General features: G+C 39.5%; 1 protein-coding gene across 6 annotated transcripts in view; it reads right to left on the bottom strand.

Annotated features, from left to right (window-relative positions):
* The window catches only part of GOLGB1 (golgin B1), a 93857-nt gene that overhangs the window by 4906 nt on the left and 66966 nt on the right, over positions 1–21985 (bottom strand). For all 6 annotated transcript variants that reach the window (XM_032150050.2, XM_032150052.2, XM_032150053.2 and 3 more), the window contains 4 exons: positions 19401–19579; positions 8692–8857; positions 8299–8436; positions 918–1061 (listed from right to left, as the gene is read on the bottom strand). In XM_032150050.2, the coding sequence (XP_032005941.1) occupies positions 918–1061; positions 8299–8436; positions 8692–8857; positions 19401–19579 (627 nt within the window). The remainder of the gene's footprint in view (positions 1–917; positions 1062–8298; positions 8437–8691; positions 8858–19400; positions 19580–21985) is intronic.

Below are 21985 nucleotides of genomic sequence, written 5' to 3'. Positions count from 1 at the left end.
TTCTGCTCTAGCAGATTACTCACCTACATAAAACTCTTGTCTTGATTAGATTTTTCTCCCAGATTCTCATTCTCGAATTTCTCCTCTTAAAAGTTAAGTCTGGGCCGGGCGCTGTGGCTCAAGCCTGTAATCCCAGCACTTTGGGAGGACGAGGCGGGTGGATCACAAGATCAGGAGTTCAAGACCAGCCTGGCCAAGATGGTGAAACCCTGTCTCCACTAAAAATACAAAAAATTAGCCGGGTGTGGTGGCAGGCGCCTGTAATCCCAGCAACTCAGGAGGCTGAGGCAGAGAACTGCTTGAACCCAGGAGGTGGAGGTTGCAGTGAGCCGAGATCGTGCTACTGCATTCCAGCCTGGGTGACAGAGCGAGACTCTGTCTCAAAAAAAAAAAAAAAAAAAAGTTAAGTCTGCTGTGGATGCTTATGGCTTTTGCAGACGCCACTTTGATCTTTCCCTTGCTTGCCTAGCCCCTCCCAACTCCCTTCTCCTCCTCCGTATCCTATATGTCTCCATACTAATTCTCAGTCTCCTCCAACTTCAATGCTGTACTCCTCTCCCTGGCTGTCAACAGTGCTGCCTGTTTTGTTTCTCAGGTCCAAAGTTTCCTACAATTTTCTTATTACTTAAAGCAAAATCAACACTTTCTCTGTGTCAGAGTACCAAAGTCTCAGTCTTCACTGTTTCCTACTCATGTTTTGATTTCTCTCCCACCATCTCACTGAACTTTTTTCTTCTAATTGCTTCACTGTAATTTTTCTCAGACCTTATTCCCATCTCAATTAACTCTTTCTTCTCTCCCACTTTCTTCCCTGACCCCTAATTACATTAACTTCTTCCATACTGCTCTTTAGTGCTTCACTACTTGCACTAAATTTCATCACACTTCTCCCAGTCTCACACCTTCTCCTTACTCACCGCCTGCAGCTCTTGAACCTGCTTCTCCAAGACTGCACAGTGATTTAAAAGGTCACCATAGTGCTGCTGGTTCTCACGAAGACTCTGACTGGTATCGCAGAGCTGAATGGAAAGGGTGTTTTTCTCTTCCAGTAGCTGAGAGAACTGAAAGAGAGGCGAGGATAAGCACCATCCTGCAGTACTATAAGCAGTGCTTAGGTGAACTGTTCTGAGTTTTCAGGATCTAATTTTCCTATGGAAGACCTTTGTTTCAGCAACAGCAACAATAGCACTTTGTGTGCCTTCAAAGTTGGAAAAAGCATAATTTTTTTTGACCAAGACAGAAAACAATTCTGGAGGAGTAGCAGAAAGGTTTTTTCGTTTTGTTTTGTTTTTTTAAATGGTGCCCAGTATATTAACTGAAAAACCATGAAGCAGAAATCCATAAGCAATCTAATTAGATAGGCTATTCTGGGTACATAAGAGAGAAAAGGCAGTACCTCAGGGTCAAAGTTCATGCTACTAACAAATGACTATAATCTGTAGAACTCAATATGGCTGGAGAGAGCTGTCACCCCAAAATCTGTGCAATAATATTACTAGGCAGATTCCTCAATGCCATAAAGAGTTATAAGTTACTGAGAGAATAGAATAAAAAATTATAATATGTGGTAGACGGGAGAAACAGAATAAATCCCAACATGTATATGTATATGTCAGAAACTGTGTTGAGAGCATAGATTCTCCCAGGTAGAAACATTCCAGTCCCTTAAAGCAGGACTCTCCTCTACTGCATGACTAACAGGTCATCGTTCAGTCTTCCCTTGAACGTGTTCAGTGTCAGGGCGCCCACTACCTGACAAAGCAACCCAAACCATTTAAAAAACTGAAAATTCGTTTTTATATGGAATGAAAACTTTACCTATTGTAGCTTCTACCCATTGATTTGAATTTGGTACTCTGGAACTATAATTCTCTCACTTGCAGGCTGTCAAGTTTTAAGTTTTAGCTGTGATTAGCCTCCAGGTACATTAATAACCACAGAGATGTCTCTCCAAGTTATCTACTGTAGGACCATCCATGTACATTATATGAGAGGAACCCAGTATACCAGTTGCATGTTCAGTTTTTTCTTGATGATTCTTTTTTGTAAGTTTTTGTGAAAAAAAGTTGAAACAAACAATGTTTTAGAGGAGAGGCGACAGTTTTCTAGAGACAACTGTGAGAAAGGGCATTTGATGCATATAGAAAATTAGAACGAGATAATCCATACATACTTGTAAAAGTGCTCTGTTAGCTGAAAATTGCTCTTCAGATGTAGGGTTGTTTTTTGTGTTTGTCATTCGGAAGAGCAATGTTAGCTTACAAAGTACTTTCACCAGTATCATCTTATTTGAGAGAGGTAGAGAAAGGATTTCTGTCCTTGTTTACAAATGGCTAGTAGATGTCAAACCAGGACTCAAGTGTGGTTCTTGATTCCAAGTCTAGACTCTATCTACTATCTGATGGTGTCCAATCTGACAGTCTAGCAAGGAAAGTTAAGAAAATTATAGGTTTTTTTTGGGGGGGGGGTTGTGGGAGGAGGTGGGAATAGGAAAGGATGTAACTATTTGGGAAGTGATACTAATTTGAAGAGAGTTAACTGGGTACAATGACAACTATTGGATTCTGAGACAGGGAACAACATGTTCTTCCTTTAACCTAAGAGGAAGTTAATTTTCTTGGCCACAATGAACAGTCCAAACCATACCAAAAACAAAAACATAGGTCCTTCTAGTTTAGGGGTTGGCAAACTATGATCCAGGGCCTGCTGCCCTTTTATCGTAAATAAGGTTTTACTGGAACACAACCAGCCCAATTGATTCTATATTGTCTAGGCTGCTTTTGTGTTACAAATGCAAAGATGAGTAGTTGTTAACAAAGACCGTACAGTCAACAAACCTAAAATATTGTCTGAGCCTGAAGGAAAAGTTTGCCGACCTCTCCTCTAGCTTATAAGCTACTATATTTCACTGTATCTATACCTGTAAAAATGAAATAGGAGGGAACAATTTAGACTACATTATGTCACTAATCATCCATCTCATGTTTTTAAGTTTCTAGCACATTCTTACATTACATACAAACATCCAAACAGCTGGTAGAAATGCAGTCATCCCTTTTTATCTATGGGGTATTGGTTTCAGGACCACCCCTGGACTCCCAACTCCCAGTATACCAAAATTCGAGGACGCTCGAGTCCCTTATATATAATGGCAGGGTATTCGCATATAACTTGTACACAACCTCCCATATACTTAAATTTTTTTTTAATTCATGCATAATAGATGTACATAGTTTCAGGATATAAACTATAATGTAATATATTCATATAATTTGTTAAGATCAAATCAGTGTATCTGGAATATCCATCACCTTAAGTATTTGTCTTTCCTTTATGCTAGAAGCATTTAAGTTCTTCTCTTCTAGCTATTTTGAAATATACAATAGATTGTGGTAAACTATAATCACCTATTGATTTACCTAACACTAGGTCTTATTTCTTCTATCAAACCATGTATTTGTACCCATTAATCAACTTCTCTTCATTCCTTCCTCTCCTTTATCCTTCCTAGCCTTTAGTAACTACCAATGCACTCTCTATCTTCATGAGATTCACTTTTTTTTGCTCCCACATGAGTGAGAATGTGATATTTGTCTTTCTGTTCTTGGCTTATTTCACTTAACATAATGTCCTCCAGTTTCATCTATGTTGCCACAAATGACAGAATTTCATACCTCTTTATAGCTGAATAATATTCCTTTGTGTACATATACCACATTCTTTATCTATTCATCTGTTGATGGGTACTTAGGTTGATTCTGTTTTGTTTTTTATGAATAGTGCTCCAATAAACATGGGAGTACAGATGTCTTTTTCATATATTGATTTCCTTTCTTTTAGATATGTGGGTTGCTGGATCATATGGTAGTTCTATTTTTAGCTTTTTGAGATACCTCCATACTGTTCTCCACAGTGGCTGTACTAACTTACATTGCTAACAGTGTATGGGAGTTCCCCCTTTCTCTACATCCTTGCCAGCATTTGTTACTGCCTGTCTTTTTGATAAAAGCCATTTCAGCAGAGGTGAGATGACATCTCACTATAGCTTTGATTTACAATTCTCTGATGATTAGTGATGCTGAGTATTTTTTTTTTATATCTGTTGGCCATTTATATGTCTTCTTTTGAGAAATGTCTATTCAGATCTTTTGCCCATTTTTAAATTGAGTTATTTGTTTTCTTGCTATTTAATTGTTTGAGTCCCTTATATATTCTGGTTATTAATCCCTTGTTATATGGGTAGTTTGCAAATGTTTTCTCTCATTCTGTGGATTGTCTCTTCACTCTGTTGATTGCTTCCTTTGCTGTACAGAAGCCTTTTACTTGCTATAATCCCATTTATCTATTTTTGCCTCGGTTGCCTGTACTCTTCAGGACTTACACAAAAAAAGCCTTGGCCAGATCCATGTCCTGAAGCATTTCCGCAAGTTTTGCTCTAGTAGTTTCATAGTTTCGGATCTTAGAATTAAGTCTTTAATCCATTTTGATTTGATTTTTGTATGATGAGAGATAGGAGTCTAGTTTTATTTTTCTGCATATAGATATCCAGTTTTCCCAGCACTATTTATTGGAGAGATTGTCCTTTCTCCATCGTATGTTCTTGGTGCCTTTGTCAAAGACAAGTTGCCCCTAAATGCCTGGCTTTATACCTGGGTTTTTAATTGTTTCATTGGTGGTCTGTGTGTCTGTTTTATGCCAGTATCATGCTCATTAAACAGGTAGTGTGATGCTTCCAGCTTTGTTTTGTGTTTTTTTGTTTGTTTGTTTGTTTTTTGAGACAAAGTCTCGCTCTGTCACCAAGGCTGGAGTGCAGTGGCGTGATCTCAGCTCACTGTAACCTCCACCTCCCGGGTTCAAGCAATTCTCTGCCTCAGCCGCCCGACTAGCTGGGATTACAGGCCCCTGCCATCACGCCCAGCTAATTTTTGTATTTTTAGTAGAAACGCAGTTTCACCATGTTGGCCAGGCTGTTCTCAAACTCCTGACCTCAGGTGATCCACTCACCTCGGCTTCCCAAAGTGCTGGGATTACAGGCGTGAGCCACCACATTCGGCCCAGTTTTCCTCTTTTTAATCAAGATTTTTGTGGTTACATACACATTAAATTTTTTTTTTCCATTTTTGTGAAGAATGTCATTGGTATTTTGATAGGGATTGCATTTAATCTGTAGATTGCTTTGTGTAGTACTGTCATTTTAATGATATTAATTCTTCTAATCCATGAGCATGAAATATCTTTCCTTTTTTAGTGTCCTCTTCAATTTCTTTCACAGTGTTTTATAAATCTTTCATTTCTTTGGTTAAATTGATTCCTAAGTATTTTAAATTCTTTGTAGCTATTATAAATGGGATTGCTATCTATCTATCTATCTATCTATCTATCTATCTATCTATCTATCTACTATCTATCTATCTATCTATCTATCTATCTATCTATCTATCTATCTATTTTTGAAACACAGTCTTACTCTGTCACCTAGGCTGGAGTGCAGTGGTGCGATCTTGGCTCACTGCAACCTCCACCTCCCAGGTTCAAGTGATTCACATGCCTCAGCCACCCGAGTAGCTGGGATTACAGGCATGCACCACCATGCCTGGCTAATTTTTGTATTTTTAGTACAGAAGGGATTTCGCCATGTTGGCCAGACTGGTCTCAAACTCCTGGCCTCAAGTGATCCGCCCACCTTGGCCTCCCAAAGTGCAAGGATTACAGGCATGAGCCACCATGGCTGACTGGGATTGCTTTCTTGATTTCTTTTCCAGATTGTTTGCTGTTGGCATATATAAATGCTACTGATTTTTGCCTCTTGATTTTGTCTCCTGCAACTTTACTGAATTCATTTATCAGTTCTAACAGTTTTTTGGTGGATTCTTTTAGGTTTTTCTAAGTATAAGGTCATATCATCGCAAAAAAGGCTGATTTGACCTCTTCCTTTCCAATCTGGATGCGCTTTATTTTTATTTTTTATTTTGCCTAATTGCTCTAGCTAGGGTGTCTAGTAATATATTGAATAACAGTGGTGAAAGTAGGCATCCTTGTCTTATTCCGGATCTTAGAGGAAAGGCCTTCAATTTTTCCGTGTTCAGTACAATGTTACCTGTGGCCTCCCATATACTTTAAATAATCTCTAGATTACTTATAATACCTAATACAATACAAATGCTATATAAATAGTTGTTACACTGTATTTTTAAAATTCATGCTTTTTCCTGAATATTTTCAATCTACAGTTAGTTAAATCTGTGAATGCAGAAACCACCAATATGAAGGGCCAACTATAAATATAAAACCTGAACATCTGAAGAAAGAATTAGGGCAGTGGCTTAGAGAAGAACAATCTATGCTGACAGCCCATCTACTACAATCTCATTCTGGGGCCCAAGAAGCAATTCTCCTATTTAGCTGGGACTCATTCAGAGTGAGACTAAGCTCATGAAGGAATATGTATATCCTCAGTATCTAGCATACAGCCAGGCTCATGGAAGACAAATAATAGTTATTAGTTTAGTGACTGAATAAGGCTAGGAATGAGGTGCCTTTCTTACAGTTGAGTTCTAAAGGAAAAACTGCTTCTCACTCAGAATGACAGTGACCTACCTATGCAGTGTTTCTCACACTTTAAGTGGAATTACATATCTCAATAAAGGTGTTAAAAAACACAACTTTATGACTTAGAACCCAGTATATAAATATATACAATTAAAACTAAAGTTTGTCAAAGACAGACATATTCTTTATTATATATTACATACATGTTTTTACCTCATTTCTTTTTTTTGCAAAAACACCAACTGCACTGTTTGTAATAGCCCCAAACTGGAGAAGCCCAAATGTCCTTCAACAGAATAGAGATTGTGTTATATGCCTAAAATGCAATACTACACAGCATGAGAGCAGAAAAATGACACTATATGCAACGACATGGATGAATCTCACAAAATAAATGAAGCAATACAAAAGAGAAGGTATGACTCCATTTATATGTAGTTCTAAGTGGGTAGGAGTGAACAGAAGACACAAGGGACTTCTGGAGTTCTGGTATGTTCTGATTCTAGATCTGGGTGCTGATGATATGGGTATCTTCACTTTGTGAAAATATATCATCTGTACTTATGATTTGTTTACTTTTCTGTATGTTTTACTTCAATAAAACATTAAAATTTGTTTTAGTTGTTACCCACCAAAATGATTTCATCATTCATTAATGGTCCTGAATTTCAGTTTAAAACACTGTCCTAGACAGACAAATGCCCAATGTGATTCAGAGTCTAATGTTTGGAGAGTAAATGTAACAGGGCTGAGATGGGGGTTAGTTTACAGAAAAAAGAGACAGGCTAGAGCTGTAAAGGGTGGAACTTCTGGAAATAGCTGATTCGCTGGAAGGGGAACTCCATGGGAGCTGCTCTGGAGTCCCTTTGAAAACTCCCAGACAAATCTACCAATAAAGCGTCTGCAGTTTAACTAATTCAGTTGGGCCTGCAGACTTTAAAAACTGCAAATGTCTCCTCCAAGTTAATAGTGTAGTCTCTGATACTTCAGTGTCAATTAGTTGAATTTAACTGCATTTAATAAGTACCTACTATATATGCAGGCACTGTGCTTTTCCACATGCATGATCATGTTTATCTCAGACTGACTTCCTCCTAACACCTCAGGCAAGTTACTTACTACTCCAGGGCCTTTTTCCTCATCTGTGAAAACAGTCTAGCGATCTTTATCATTTTTGGAACACAGACCCCTTGGTCAACTGATGAGTTCTTGTGATGAAAAGCTTACACACACACACACACTATTGTGCATACAATTTTTGGGCATTCTTGGCTCTCCTCAAAGCTAATCTCTGGACTTCTGATTCTGACTGATCTCTAAATATCTTGTAGTTCTATCATAGACTACTTAGCTGAGTTCCTCTCAAGAGGGCAGAACTAGGGCAGGTGCCACTGAAGAGTATTTTGAATAGTCAGTGAGCAACAAGAGGACAATTCTTAAGAGGGTGGGGTAGGGAGTAGCCTCAGCATTACTACAAGTGATACAGGTCAGGGGGAAGGCTTCCTAAAGTAGTTGGCTTCTTTACTCTTACTGTCTGGATTTATCCAGTCATTCCCAAGGACTCACCAAGGGCAAAGAACAAGAAATGGCCCTGTGTCCAGTGCTTTGGAATAAGCACCCAGGTTCTGAGAAAGGTGAAACTTCTGTACCCTAAGATATGCTACAGCTGGGACTCTATGCTTCTACTTGCCTTCTTGTTCCAGTCATGGAAAAAAGAAACTGAATTCCAGTCTAACAAGAAACACTTACCTTGCTGTTCAGTTGCTGAATTCTTAATTCCTTTTGGTGAATTTCCTTTAAGCTGTCATTGAGCTGGGTCCTGAGAAGTTCTGTCTCATAAACCAGATTTTGTGACCCATCTGGGGAAGCTGATGTCTCTGGGGATGCCTGCCAGGACACAAACATTGATGAGATTCTCTCCTAAGATTGCGTATGCTTAATTCCTTCCCTCTAGAAATCCTGTCCGCCCCATAGAAGTCATAAGGTGGCTTATGGGCACTTAATAGTGGCAGATGGACACTTAATTTGTAGGAAGCTGATGCTTTCTGGGTAGTGACTTAAAAAAAAAAACAAAACCTTGCAATCATCATCATTTGTTTAAAAATTTATCTCTGAGTAACAATCAGCATTGAAATTACTCACCTGTCTTTGGTATTGCACTTTGAGAGGCTGAGTCTGGGAGGAAGAAGACCTCAATTCCCTTATAAGATTCTGCAGATGACTGAGCTGCTGATCTTTATCTGAGATAGCCATAAGGTACTGTTCCTTCATTCTCCTCTCATGTATTTCCCAGGAACTCTTCTCCATCCTAGAAAATACATGACACAATCACAGGTAAAAATATACTTGTAACTGGGCATGGTGGCTCGCACCTGTAACCTCAGCACTTTGCTTATCTTCAGTTACTCAAATCTGGAAGGTAAAGAAAGAAAGGCTAATAAAAAGGTGGAAAGAGAAAATGTGGGGAAAAAAACAGAAATTTTTTTTCTCTATCTCCTTTCTCTTCCCTAAGGGTCAATTATATAAGGAAATAAGGAAAATAAATATCCTTTTAGATTGCCACTAGAGGAAATTTAAAGAAGAAAGGCTGCAGGAAATAAGCCTTTAGAGCTTTGCAGCTCTTCTTAGGTTTACACTAGTAGCTGAACACTTTAATATTTCTATAGTTCTAGGTGATGTGGAGATAATATGAGAGGTATGAAGAGATGCTCTGATATGCTACCAATCACCTTTGGAGGGCCCTAAATTCAAGTGCATCTGAAGGACACAGAAAGCACCTAAACTTTTGATGTTAAATTAAGATTCTAACAGAATAAAGCTGGGGTGCTATTCCCTGAAGAAAAATGGAGGTTAAAATGGAGCAATTTATCTTTTCTCTTGAGATTCAATTTCAAAAGAAGAAACAAATTTATATTTCTAGAGAGCAAAACTCAGTTGTTTTGCCTTTTTCTTTTTACTTGCTCTGCAATCATCATCATTTGTTTAAAGAAAAAATTTGTTCTTGTATTATCTGGGGAAGCTGCCAACTCCATGCAATGAGCTTGATAAATGTTCACTTATAATCAAGTCCATAAAGATGTTAAATATGAAAATCTTTTAGATGTAATTTTACTCCATAAAGTTTAAATCATTAAATTCTAAAAAGCATTTTGCTATATCAATGTTGCTTAAGGTTTGAAATCTCCTGTGTCTGAACATTAAGAACTCTCTTAGAGATGTTATGATATTTATACTATACTGACAGTTGTCATTCTAATGGCCCCTTGTAAGCTGGATAGAAATTGAGACTCCAACTCATATTTTCTGTATTCATTTGCCTCTTGTCCTCTAGCATTGGTGAGACAAAGCAGGTGCTGCTTGATCAGCAGCAATGTCCAACATGGTAATTCTCCTTTTAATATCAAATCTTGAAAGCTTTTTGAATATTTTTTTTTTTTGAAACAGGGTCTCACTCTGTTGCCCAGGCTAGAGTGCAGTGGCATGATGTTGGCTCACTGCAACCTCCACCTCCCGGGTTCAAGCAATTCTCCTGCCTCAGTCTCCCAAGCAGCTGGGATTACAGGCGCCCGCCACCATGCCCAGCTAATTTTTGTATTTTTGGTAGAGATGGCCAGGCTGGTCTCGAACTCCTGACCTCAGATGATCTACCTGCCTTGGCCTCCCAAAGTGCTAGGACTACAGGTGTGAGCCACCGCACCCGGCCAAGTTTGAATTTATTAAGGCAGCATGAACCATCTTAAGTTAAACAGTAACAACCTCCCAAAAATGAAGCTGCAACAACTAGACCTGTTTTTATACACTAAGTGTTTAATCTTGGGATTAAATTTGTTAGAAAAACTGAATTAAAAAAACAATCAGAATTATAGCTCCTATCTTAATTTCTTCTGCCATGATAGCATTATTATTGTTCTGTTCCTTAAAAAGAAAAAAGCTATGATTTCTGGTTCTAGACAAGATAAAATAGACACATTTCTCCTTATTCCGCCAACTAAGGCTGAGCATCCCTAATCGGAAAATCAGAAATACTTCAAAATCCAAAACTTTTTGAGCACTGACATGACACTCAAAGGAAATGCTCATTAGATAATGCAAATATTCCAAAATCCAAAAAAATCTGCAATCCAAAACACTTCCAATCCCAAGCATTTCAGATAAGGAATACTTAACCTGCATAGATAAAACCCTTGGGCCTTATAAATAAAAACAAACATAAGAAAATTTAGAAAGATGGTGGCAAACCAGCTAGGGATTCCCAGACTTGAGGAATGACATGGTGGCAAGTTCCTTGGTTTACCATTTGTATTCTGCGTATCCCAAACTGGATACTGGAGAATTCCATGACCCGGAAACACCAGTGAGTACCAAGTTTACTCAGTCTTGCCAAAGGACTAGGAAGGGACAGTCTAGCTAGACAGAGACATTAATGATAATAACCACCATACTCCAGGCAAACAACATGGAAAAAACACAGTATCTCACCACTCCCATTAACAAAGACCTGGTAGATAAGCTAGGTACATTCTTGGCTGGTGATAACAAGGTACACCTCACCCTCCTTACTGGAGTAGTGTCAGAAAAGGCCAAGTATGGAGCTTGGACTCTTACGATCACCTAGTGCTAAGAAGATGCCTCTCTCCGACTGCCCCTCCTCCCCCCACTCCCACTGTGCTAACAGTGGAGGCAACATGTGGGGCCTGGACATCCTCCTCCACCGTAACAAGGTTAATAAGGCACTATTTCTTGTCCCTGCAGAGGTGGTATCAGAAGAGATCAAGTGGGGAATCTGGACTTTGAGTACTACCCAGTGGTAACAAGATGCCCCTCTTCAACCATTCCCCATAGTGTCAGTGGAGGCTAAGCGGATAGCCTGGATTTTCACCACCACCTGGTGAAATATTCCAAAATCCAAAAAAATCCGCAATCCAAAACACTTCCAATCCCAAGCATTTCAGATAAGGAATACTTAACCTGCATAGATAAAACCCTTGGGCCTTATAAATAAAAACAAACATAAGAAAATTTAGAAAGATGGTGGCAAACCAGCTAGGGATTCCCAGACTTGAGGAATGCCCCTCTCCATTCCTTCCAGCACAGTATCAATGGAGGCCATGTGGGGAGCATGGACTTCCACTTCCTCCTGGCAGTATCAGGGCATCCTTTCCTTTTAGGGGTATCAACGAAAGTTGAATGGGGTGCCTGGAGTTCACCATCCACCTAGTGTCTTCCTTCCCCTGTTGGTGTGGTGTCAGTGAAGCCTGCTAACACAGAAGATTCAAATAAGACGGAAAGTCTTATAATCTCCAAAATGTCCAGAATATAACTAAAAATCAGTCATCATACCAAGAACCAGGAAAACCACAACTTGATTAAGAAAAGGAAATCAACAGATTATAACACTGAGGTGACACAGATATTAGAATTATATGACAAGGATATTACAGCAGCCATCATAGAAATGCTTAAACAAGTGATTACTAACATACTGGAAAAAGTATAGAAAGCTTCAGCAAAGAAATAGAAGATATAAAGAAGAACTGAATGGAAATTTTAGAACTGAAAAATACAACATCCAAAATAAAAAGCTAACTCACTGGATGCCATAGCAGAATGGAGGTAGGAAGCAGAGAACTTGAAAATCAAATAGAAAATACCAAATCTGAATGATAAAGAGAAAACAATCAATAAATTGGATTTCATCAAAATTAAAAAGACCCTGTTGAGGGAGATGAAAAGATAAGCTGCAAATTGAGGAAAAATATTTGCAAACCACAAATCAAACACAGAACACATACCTATAATATATAAAGAATGCTTAAAACTTTTTTTTTTTTATTACACTTTAGGTTTTAGGGTACATGTGCACAATGTGCAGGTTTGTTACATATGTATCCATGTGCCATGTTGGTTTGCTGCACCCATTAACTCGTCATTTAGCATTAGGTATATCTCCTAATGCTGTCCCTCCCCCCTCCCCCCACCCCACAACAGTCCCCGGAGTGTGATGTTCCCCTTCCTGTGTCCATGAGTTCTCATTGTTCAATTCCCACCTATGAGTGAGAACATGTGGTGTTTGGTTTTTTGTCCTTGTGATAGTTTACTGAGAATGATGGTTTCCAGTTTCATCCATGTCCCTACAAAGGACATGAACTCATCATTTTTTATGGCTGCATAGTATTCCATGGTGTATATGTGCCACATTTTCTTAATCCAGTCTATCATTGTTGGACATTTGGGTTGGTTCCAAGTCTTTGCTATTGTGAATAGTGCTGCAATAAACATACGTGTGCATGTGTCTTTATAACAGCATGATTTATAGTCCTTTGGGTATATACCCAGTCATGGGATGGCTGGGTCAAATGGTATTTCTAGTTCTAGATCCCTGAGGAATTGCCACACTGACTTCCACAATGGTTGAACTAGTCTACAGTCCCACCAACAGTGTAAAAGTGTTCCTATTTCTCCACATCCTCTCCAGCACCTGTTGTTTCCTGACTTTTTAATGATGGCCATTCTGACTGGTGTGAGATGGTATCTCATTGTGGCTTTGATTTGCGTTTCTCTGATGACCAGTGATGATGAGCATTTTTTCATGTGTTTTTTGGCTGCATAAATGTCTTCTTTTGAGAAGTCTCTGTTCATGTCCTTCGCCCACTTTTTGATGGGATTGTTTGTTTTTTTCTTGTAAATTTGTTTGAGTTCATTGTAGATTCTGGATATTAGCCCTTTGTCAGATGAGTAGGTTGCGAAAATTTTCTCCCATTTTGTAGGTTGCCTGTTCACTCTGATGGTAGTTTCTTTTGCTGTGCAGAAACTCTTTAGTTTAATTAGATCCCATTTGTCAGTTTTGGCTTTTGTTGCCATTGGTTTTGGTGTTTTAGACATGAAGTCCTTGCCCATGCCTATGTCCTGAAAGGTATTGCCTAGGTTTTCTCCTAGGGTTTTTATGGTTTTAGGTCTAACATGTAAGTCTTTAATCCATCTTGAATTAATTTTTGTATAAGGTGTAAGGAAGGGATCCAGTTTCAGCTTTCTACATATGGCTAGCCAGTTTTCCCAGCACCATTTATTAAATAGGGAATCCTTTCCCCATTTCTTGTTTTTGTCAGGTTTGTCAAAGATCAGATAGCTGTAGATATGCGGCATTATTTCTGAGTCCTCTGTTCTGTTACATTGATCTATGTCTCTGTTGTGGTACCAGTACCATGCTGTTTTGGTTACTGTAGCCTTGTAGTATAGTTTGAAGTCAGGTAGCGTGATGCCTCCAGCTTTGTTCTTTTGGCTTAGGATTGACTTGGCGATGCGGGCTCTTTTTTGATTCCATATGAACTTTAAAGTAGTTTTTTCCAATTCTGTGAAGAAAGTCATTGGTAGCTTCATGGGGATGGCATTGAATCTATAAATTACCTTGGGCAGTATGGCCATTTTCATGATATAGATTCTTCCAACCCATGAGCATGGAATGTTCTTCCATTTGTTTGTATCCTCTTTTATTTCATTGAGCAGTGGTTTGTAGTTCTCCTTGAAGAGGTCCTTCACATCCCTTGTAAGTTGGATTCCTAGGTATTTTATTCTCTTTGAAGCAATTGTGAATGGGAGTTCACTCATGATTTGGCTCTCTGTTTGTCTGTGATTGGTGTACAAGAATGCTTGTGATTTTTGTACATTGATTTTGTATCCTGAGACTTTGCTGAAGTTGCTAATCAGCTTAAGGAGATTTTGGGCTGAGACAATGGGGTTTTCTAGATATACAATCATGTCATCTGCAAACAGGGACAATTTGACTTCCTCTTTTCCTAATTGAATACCCTTTATTTCCTTCTTCTGCCTGATTGCCCTGGCCAGAACTTCCAGCACTATGTTGAATAGGAGTGGTGAGAGAGGGCAACCCTGTCTTGTGCCAGTTTTCAAAGGGAATGCTTCCAGTTTCTGCCCATTCAGTATGATATTGGCTGTGGGTTTGTCATAGATAGCTCTTATTATTTTGAGATATGTCCCATGAATACCTAATTTATTGAGAGTTTTTAGCATGAAGGGTTGTTGAATTTTGTCAAAGTCCTTTTCTGCATCTATTGAGATAATCATGTGGTTTTTGTCTTTGGTTCTGTTTATATGCTGGATTACATTTATTGATTTGCATATGTTGAACCAGCCTTGCATCCCAGGGATGAAGCCCACTTGATCATGGTGTATAAGCTTTTTGATGTGCTGCTGGATTCGGTTTGCCAGTATTTTATTGAGGATTTTTGCATCAATGTTCATCAAGGATATTGGTCTGAAATTCTCTTTTTTGGTTATGTCTCTGCCAGGCTTTGGTATCAGGACGATGCTGGCCTCATAAAATGTGTTAGGGCAGATTCCCTCTTTTTCTATCGATTGGAATAGTTTCAGAAGGAATGGTACCAGTTCCTCCTTGTACCTCTGGTAGAATTCAGCTGTGAATCCATCAGGTCCTGGACTCTTTTTGGTTGGTAAGCTATTGATTATTGCCACAATTTCAGAGCCTGTTATTGGTCTATTCAGAGATTCAACTTCTTCCTGATTTAGTCTTGGGAGGGTGTATTTGTCGAGGAATTTATCCATTTCTTCTAGATTTTCTAGTTTATTTGCATAGAGGTGTTTGTATTATTCTCTGATGGTAGATTGTATTTCTGTGGGATCGGTGGTGATATCCCCTTTTTCATTTTTTATTGCATCTATTTGATTCTTCTTTCTTTTCTTCTTTATTAGTCTTGCTAGCGGTCTATCAATTTTGTTGATCTTTTCAAAAAACCAGCTCCTGGATTCATTAATTTTTTGAAGGGTTTTTTGTGTCTCTATTTCCTTCAGTTCTCCTCTGATTTTAGTTATTTCTAGCCTTCTGCTAGCTTTTGAATGTGTGTGCTCTTGCTTTTCTAGTTCTTTTAATTGTGATGTTAGGGTGTCAATTTTGGATCTTTCCTGCTTTCTCTTGTGAGCATTTAGTGCTATAAATTTCCCTCTGCACACTGCTTTGAACGTGTCCCAGAGATTCTGGTATATTGTGTCTTTGTTCTCGTTGGTTTCAAAGAACATCTTTATTTCTGCCTTCATTTCGTTATGTACCCAGTAGTCATTCAGGAGCAGGTTGTTCAGTTTCCATGTAGTTGAGCGGTTTTGAGTGAGTTTCTTAACCCTCATTTCTAGTTTGATTGCACTGTGGTCTGGGAGACAGTTTGTTATAATTTCTATTCTTTTACATTTGCTGAGGAGAGCTTTACTTCCAACTATGTGGTCAATTTTGGAATAGGTGTGGTGTGGTGTGGTGCTGAAAAAAATGTATATTCTGTTGATTTGGGGTGGAGAGTTCTGTAGATGTCTATTAGGTCCACTTTGTGCAGAGCTGAGTTCAATTCCTGGATATCCTTGTTAACTTTCTGTCTCATTGATCTGTCTAATGTTGACAGTGGGGTGTTAAAATCTCCCATTATTATTGTGTGGGAGTTTAAGTCCCTTTGTAGGTCGCTCAGGACTTGCTTTATGAATCTGGGTGCTCCTGTGTTGGGTGCATATATATTTAGGATAGTTAGGTCTTCTTGTTGAATTGATCCCTTTACCATTATGTAATGGTCTTCTTTGTCTCTTTTGATGTTTGTTGGCTTAAAGTCTATTTTATCAGAGACTAGGATTGCAACCCCTGCCTTTTTTTGTTTTCCATTTGCTTGATAGATCTTCCTCTATCCCTTTATTTTGAGTCTATGTGTGTCTCTGCAAGTGAGATGGGTTTCCTGAATACAGCACACTGATGGGTCTTGACTCCTTATCCAATTTGCCAGTCTGTGTCTTTTAATTGGGGCATTTAGCCCATTTACATTTAAAGTTAATATTGTTATGTGTGAATTTGATCCTGTCATTATGATGTTAGTTGGTTATTTTGCTTGTTAGTTGATGCGGTTTCTTCCTAGCCTCGATGGTCTTTACAATTTGGCATGTTTTTGCAGTGGCTGGTACCGGTTGTTCCTTTCCATGTTTAGTGCTTCCTTCAGGAGCTCTTTTAGGGCAGGCCTGGTGGTGACAAAATCACTCAGCATTTGCTTGTCTGTAAAGTGTTTTATTTCTTCTTCACTTATGAAGCTTAGTTTGGCGGGATATGAAATTCTGGGTTGAAAATTCTTTTCTTTAAGAATGTTGAATATTGGCCCCCACTCTCTTCTGGCTTGTAGAGTTTCTGCCGAGAGATCAGCTGTTAGTCTGATGGGCTTCCCTTTGTGGGTAACCCGACCTTTCTCTCTGGCCGCCCTTAACATTTTTTCCTTCATTTCAACTTTGGTGAACCTGACAATTATGTGTCTTGGAGTTGTTCATCTTGAGGAGTATCTTTGTGGCATTCTCTGTATTTCCTGAATCTGAATGTTGGCCTGCCTTGCTAGATTGAGGAAGTTTTCCTGGATAATATCTTGCAGAGTGTTTTCCAACTTGGTTCCATTCTCCCCATCACTTTCAGGTACACCAATCAGACATAGGTTTGGTCTTTTCACATAGTTTCATGTTTCTTGGAGGCTTTGTTCATTTCTTTTTATTCTTTTTTCTCTAAACTTCCCTTCTCGCTTCATTTCATTCATTTCATCTTCCATCAGTGATACCCTTTCTTCCAGTCGATCGCATCAGCTACCGAGGCTTCTGCAATCTTTGCATAGTTCTCAAAACTTGGCTTTCAGCTCCATCAGCTCCTTTAAGCCCTTCTCTGCATTGGTTATTCTAGTTATCCATTCGTCTAATTTTTTTTCAAAGTTTTTAACTTCTTTGCCATTGTTTTGAATTTCCTCCCATAGCTCGGAGTAGTTTGATCGTCCGAAGCCTTCTTCTCTCAACTCATCAAAGTCATTCTCCGTCCAGCTTTGTTCCGTTGCTGGTGAGGAACTGCATTCCTTTGAAGGAGGAGAGGTGCTCTGCTTTTTAGAGTTTCCAGTTTTTCTGCTCTGTTTTTTCCCCATCTTTGTGGTTTTATCTACTTTTGGTCTTTGATGATGGTGATGTACAGATGGGTTTTTGGTGTGGATGTCCTTTCTCTTTGTTAGTTTTCCTTCTACCAGACAGGACCCTCAGCTGCAGGTCTGTTGGAGTTTGCTAGAGGTCCACTCCAGACCCTGTTTGGCTGGGTGTCAGCAGCGGTGGCTGCAGAACAGTGGATTTTCGTGAGACCGCAAATTCAGCTGTCTGATAGTTCCTCTGGAAGTTTTGTCTCAGAGGATTACCTGGCCAAGTGAGGTGTCAGTCTGTCCCTACTGGGGGCTGCCTCCCAGTTAGGCTGCTTGGGGGTCAGGGACCCACTTTAGGAGGCAGTCTGCCTGTTCTCAGATCTCCAGCTGCGTGCTGGGAGAACCACTACTCTCTTCAAAGCTGTCAGACAGGGACATTTAAGTCTGCAGAGGTTCCTGCTGACTTTTTGTTTGTCTGTGCCCTGCCCCCAGAGGTGGAGCCTACAGAGGCAGGCAGGCCTCCTTGAGCGGCGGTGGGCTCCACCCAGTTCGAGCTTCCTGGCTGCTTTGTTTACCTAAGCAAGCCTGGGCAATGGCGGGCGCCCCTCCCCAAGCCTCGTTGCCGCCTTGCAGTTTGATCTCAGACTGCTGTGCTAGCAATCAGTGAGACTCCATGGGCATAGGACCCTCCGAGCCAGGTGCGGGACACAATCTCCTGGTGTGCCGTTTTCCAAGCCCGTTGGAAAAGTGCAGCATTAGGGTGGGACTGACCCGATTTTCCAGGTGCCGTCTGTTACCCCTTTCTTTGACTAGGAAAGGGAACTCCCTGACCCCTTGCACTTCCCAAGTGAGGCAATGCCTCGCTGTGCTTCGGCTCGTGCACAGTGCGCTGCACCAATTGTCCTGCACCCACTGTTTGGCACTCCCTAGTGAGATGAACCTGGTACCTCAAATGGAAATGCAGAAATCACCAGTCTTCTGTGTCGCTCACGCTGGGAGCTGTAGACTGGAGCTGTTCCGCTTAAAACTTAACAGTAAAAAATTAACCCAATTAGAAAATGGACAAAAGACATGAACAGATATTTCAACAAAGAGGATATATGGATGTCAAATACATACATTAAAAAGATGTTCGGCCATTATGCAGAGTGGTTTTGCAGTTTCTTAAAAAAACAAAACATTCACTTATTATATGAGCTAGCATTTGTACTCCTGGGCAATTATCCCAAAGAAATGAAAACGTAGGTCCACACAAAAACCTATACACAAATGTTCATAGTAGTAGTATTAGAATAGCTAAAAATTAAAAACAATATGCATGTCCTTCAACAGGTGAATACAGTGGTATATTCATAATATGAAACATTATTTATACTAAAAAGAATGAACTATTGATACATACAATAAAACTGATGGATCTCAAGGGCATTATGGCACATGAAAAAAGCCAATTTCAAAGGGTTATATACTGCAAGATTCCAGTTAGAAAACATTCTCAAAATGACAAAATTGAAAACAGATTGGTGGTTGCTAGGGGTTAAGGATGTGAGGAAGGTAGGGAAGGGAGGAACGTGACTATAAACTAGTAGCACAAAGGACGTATTTGTGGTGATGGAGTAGTTCTGTATTTTGGTTTTGGTGGTGCCAAAATATACATGTCACAAAATTGCATGGAACCACACACACAGATACTCAAATCAGTGCATGTAAAACTGGTGGAATCTGAATGTGGTCTGTGAATTGTACCAATGGCAGTTTCCTGGTTTTGATAGTGTGCTACAGTTATGTAAGATGTCATCACTGGAAGAAACTGGGTGAAGGATACATAGAACCTCTCTGCACTATTTTCCCAAATCTACAATTATTTCAAAATAAAAAGTTAAAATGAAAAGAGTTGAAAAGGAGGGATTATAGTACCTGAGCTGATGCAGCTCATGCTGCCAGGAGAGGTTTTCCTGCCTGAGCTCTTCTTGCATAATCTGAAATGTTTTTGTCTTATCTTGATACTCCTGAAGTTGAGCCTTCAGTGGACGTAACTCAGTGATCTCTTGATTAATCTGTAAGTATTGCTGCTGCAGATTCTTCAATTCCTTCAGCTTTAACCAAAGGGAAAGTAAAAGGATTATTTGTCACATCTCATTCATCTAACTGTAAGTCACTGGTAGCTCCCTACCAAGTAGTCAGACACCACAACATGAAACCAGCACCTAACAGTCCACTGATGACATATCACTGCAGCATAAGTCTCTAAAGTGGTGAAATACATGCAGCTAGGCTGGTGGAAATCACCCATGGAGCTGCCATCAAGGCTATAAGGTCTGACTATTCCTGCAACTTCCACTCCTTCCCCTGGCTCCTAAGGTCCTAAGTTCACTTTAGGGCTACAATTCTGATGTGGGGTAGACTTAAGAGACCTATAGCTTCACTGTGGGTGGTCACATCCTAAAACAAGAACTAGTCATGTGCCCTTGTTAGGGTTCTTAACTTTCCTACAGGGCTATCAATCTTAACTGTAGCTTAGCGGATACTGATTATAAAGAAGGCAGTGCTGATCAGTGGTAAGGACACTTAGGCTCTGGAGTTAGATATCCTACTACTTCTTGGATGTGTGACCCAATGCATGTTCCTCATACTCTCTCTTTTTTTTCTTTTTTGAGAGGCAGTCTTGCTCTGTCGCCCCGGCTAATTTTCCTCATCTATTAAATGAAGATAATTATAGTACTTTTTTTCATAAGAATATGAGAAGTAAACGAGCAAATTAATGCACTTCACACATAAAGTTAGTGATGATGACAGACTTGCCTTTAATTAACAACACTGCCTACTTACATTTCAGATATATTTTCAACTTCTTTATTTCCAATACTCATTAAAAGCTTAGTAAGGGAGAAATAATGTCAGGACATCTGGGCAAAGATGGGGGTCTTGTTCACACACCTCTTTCACCCACTTAGAAACATTGCTAAAGCTAAAATAATAGCATTTTTTAAAGCACAAAACACAAGAACAGGAAAAACAATAGAGGAATCAGCAGCAATAAAATTAATTTTGGAAGCTGAAAAGCAGATGAGTAAGTGGTAACTGACTTAACAGATCTGAGAAAACAGAATCTAAAGCTGGCAGTAAGAAATCCAAGAATCAGTAGAACTTACTCTGCAGAATCTTCAAAAGGCTCAGGAATTAACAGCATCAGGTACCTCTGGAAAATATGGTGATGGGGGTGGGAGGGAGGTGATAGCTGAGATAAGGAGGTCTAGATGAAAGCTGCTTAAGAAGCAATTTCTTTTAATTTTTTTTTTTTTTTTTTGGAGAGATGGAGTCTCAGTATGTTGCTGAGGCTGGTCTCAAATGATCCTTCCACCTTGGCCTCCCAAAGTGCTGGGATTACAGGTGTGAGCCACTGTGCCTGGCCAGAAAACAACTTCATCTATAGATACTCTCCTCAGCTCCACACTTTCTGTTACCCCAACAGACAACTAATTTTATTCTCTCGAGAGGTAAAAGAAGTGTCTGTGGACTATGGCACGCGAGGCACAGCTGCAGGTAAGGGTATTGTTCCAAATAGAGTGAATGCATGCTTCCTGAGTGCTTGAAGCCTTTTCCCTACTGAGCTTGAAGGGTGCTGGTAAAAGGCCTTTTCCCTCCGCAAAGGAAATGAGAAGTCTTCTCTTGAAAATCTGACCAGCCCAAGAGAAACTAAAGATACTGAGATAAGGGCTACCAATAAGCTCAGTAAGATCATCATGCAATGAAACTCCGTTGGTAAGTCCTACTCACAAGCTTTTAGACCCTCCCCTTAAACATGAAGAGTACATTGAGGATTAACCTTCACCTGAAGAATGGCTAACATTAAGGAAGGGAAGAAAACCAACTAGAGAAGGTAATTTAGAAGAGATTACCAGGGGAGAAAATGTAATGTACTCAAAGATTTAAGAGACAACATTGTAAATAAGAAACACTATAGCATAAATTAAAAATTATAAAGAAAAACTCATTATAAGAAAATGTCAAAAAACAAAAGTACCACCACTAGCCTTAGAAAGAGAAGAAAATCTACCAGCCGGGTGCGGTGGTTCATGCCTGTAATCCCAGCATTTTGGGAGGCTGAGGCGGGCAGATCATGAGGTCAAGAGATCAAAACCATCCTGGCCAACATGGTGAAACCCTGTCTCTATTAAAAATATAAAAATTTGCTGGGCATGGTGGCAGGCGCCTGTAGTCCTAGCTACTCAGGAGGCTGAGGTAGGAGAATCGCTTGAACCCGGGAGGCAGAGGTTGCAGTGAGCTGAGATCATGCCACTGCACTCCAGCCTGGGTGACAGAGCGAGATGCCATCTCAAAAAAAAAAAAAAAAAAAAAAGAGAAAATCTAGCTATGAGACAAAAAAAAAAAAAAAACCTTAGAAATTAAGAATATAATGGCAAAAATGAAAAAAATTTTGGAATCAAAAGATGAAGGTGGGAAAATCTTCCAGAAATACAGCAAAAAAAAAAAAAAAAAAA

This window comes from Hylobates moloch, unplaced genomic scaffold (assembly GCF_009828535.3).
Source record: "Hylobates moloch isolate HMO894 unplaced genomic scaffold, HMol_V3 SCAFFOLD_4, whole genome shotgun sequence".
In the NCBI taxonomy this organism is placed as follows: Eukaryota; Metazoa; Chordata; class Mammalia; order Primates; family Hylobatidae; genus Hylobates; species Hylobates moloch.
The sequence above is the reverse complement of the archived record's forward strand: the minus strand, read 5'-3'. Positions and strand labels throughout refer to the sequence as shown.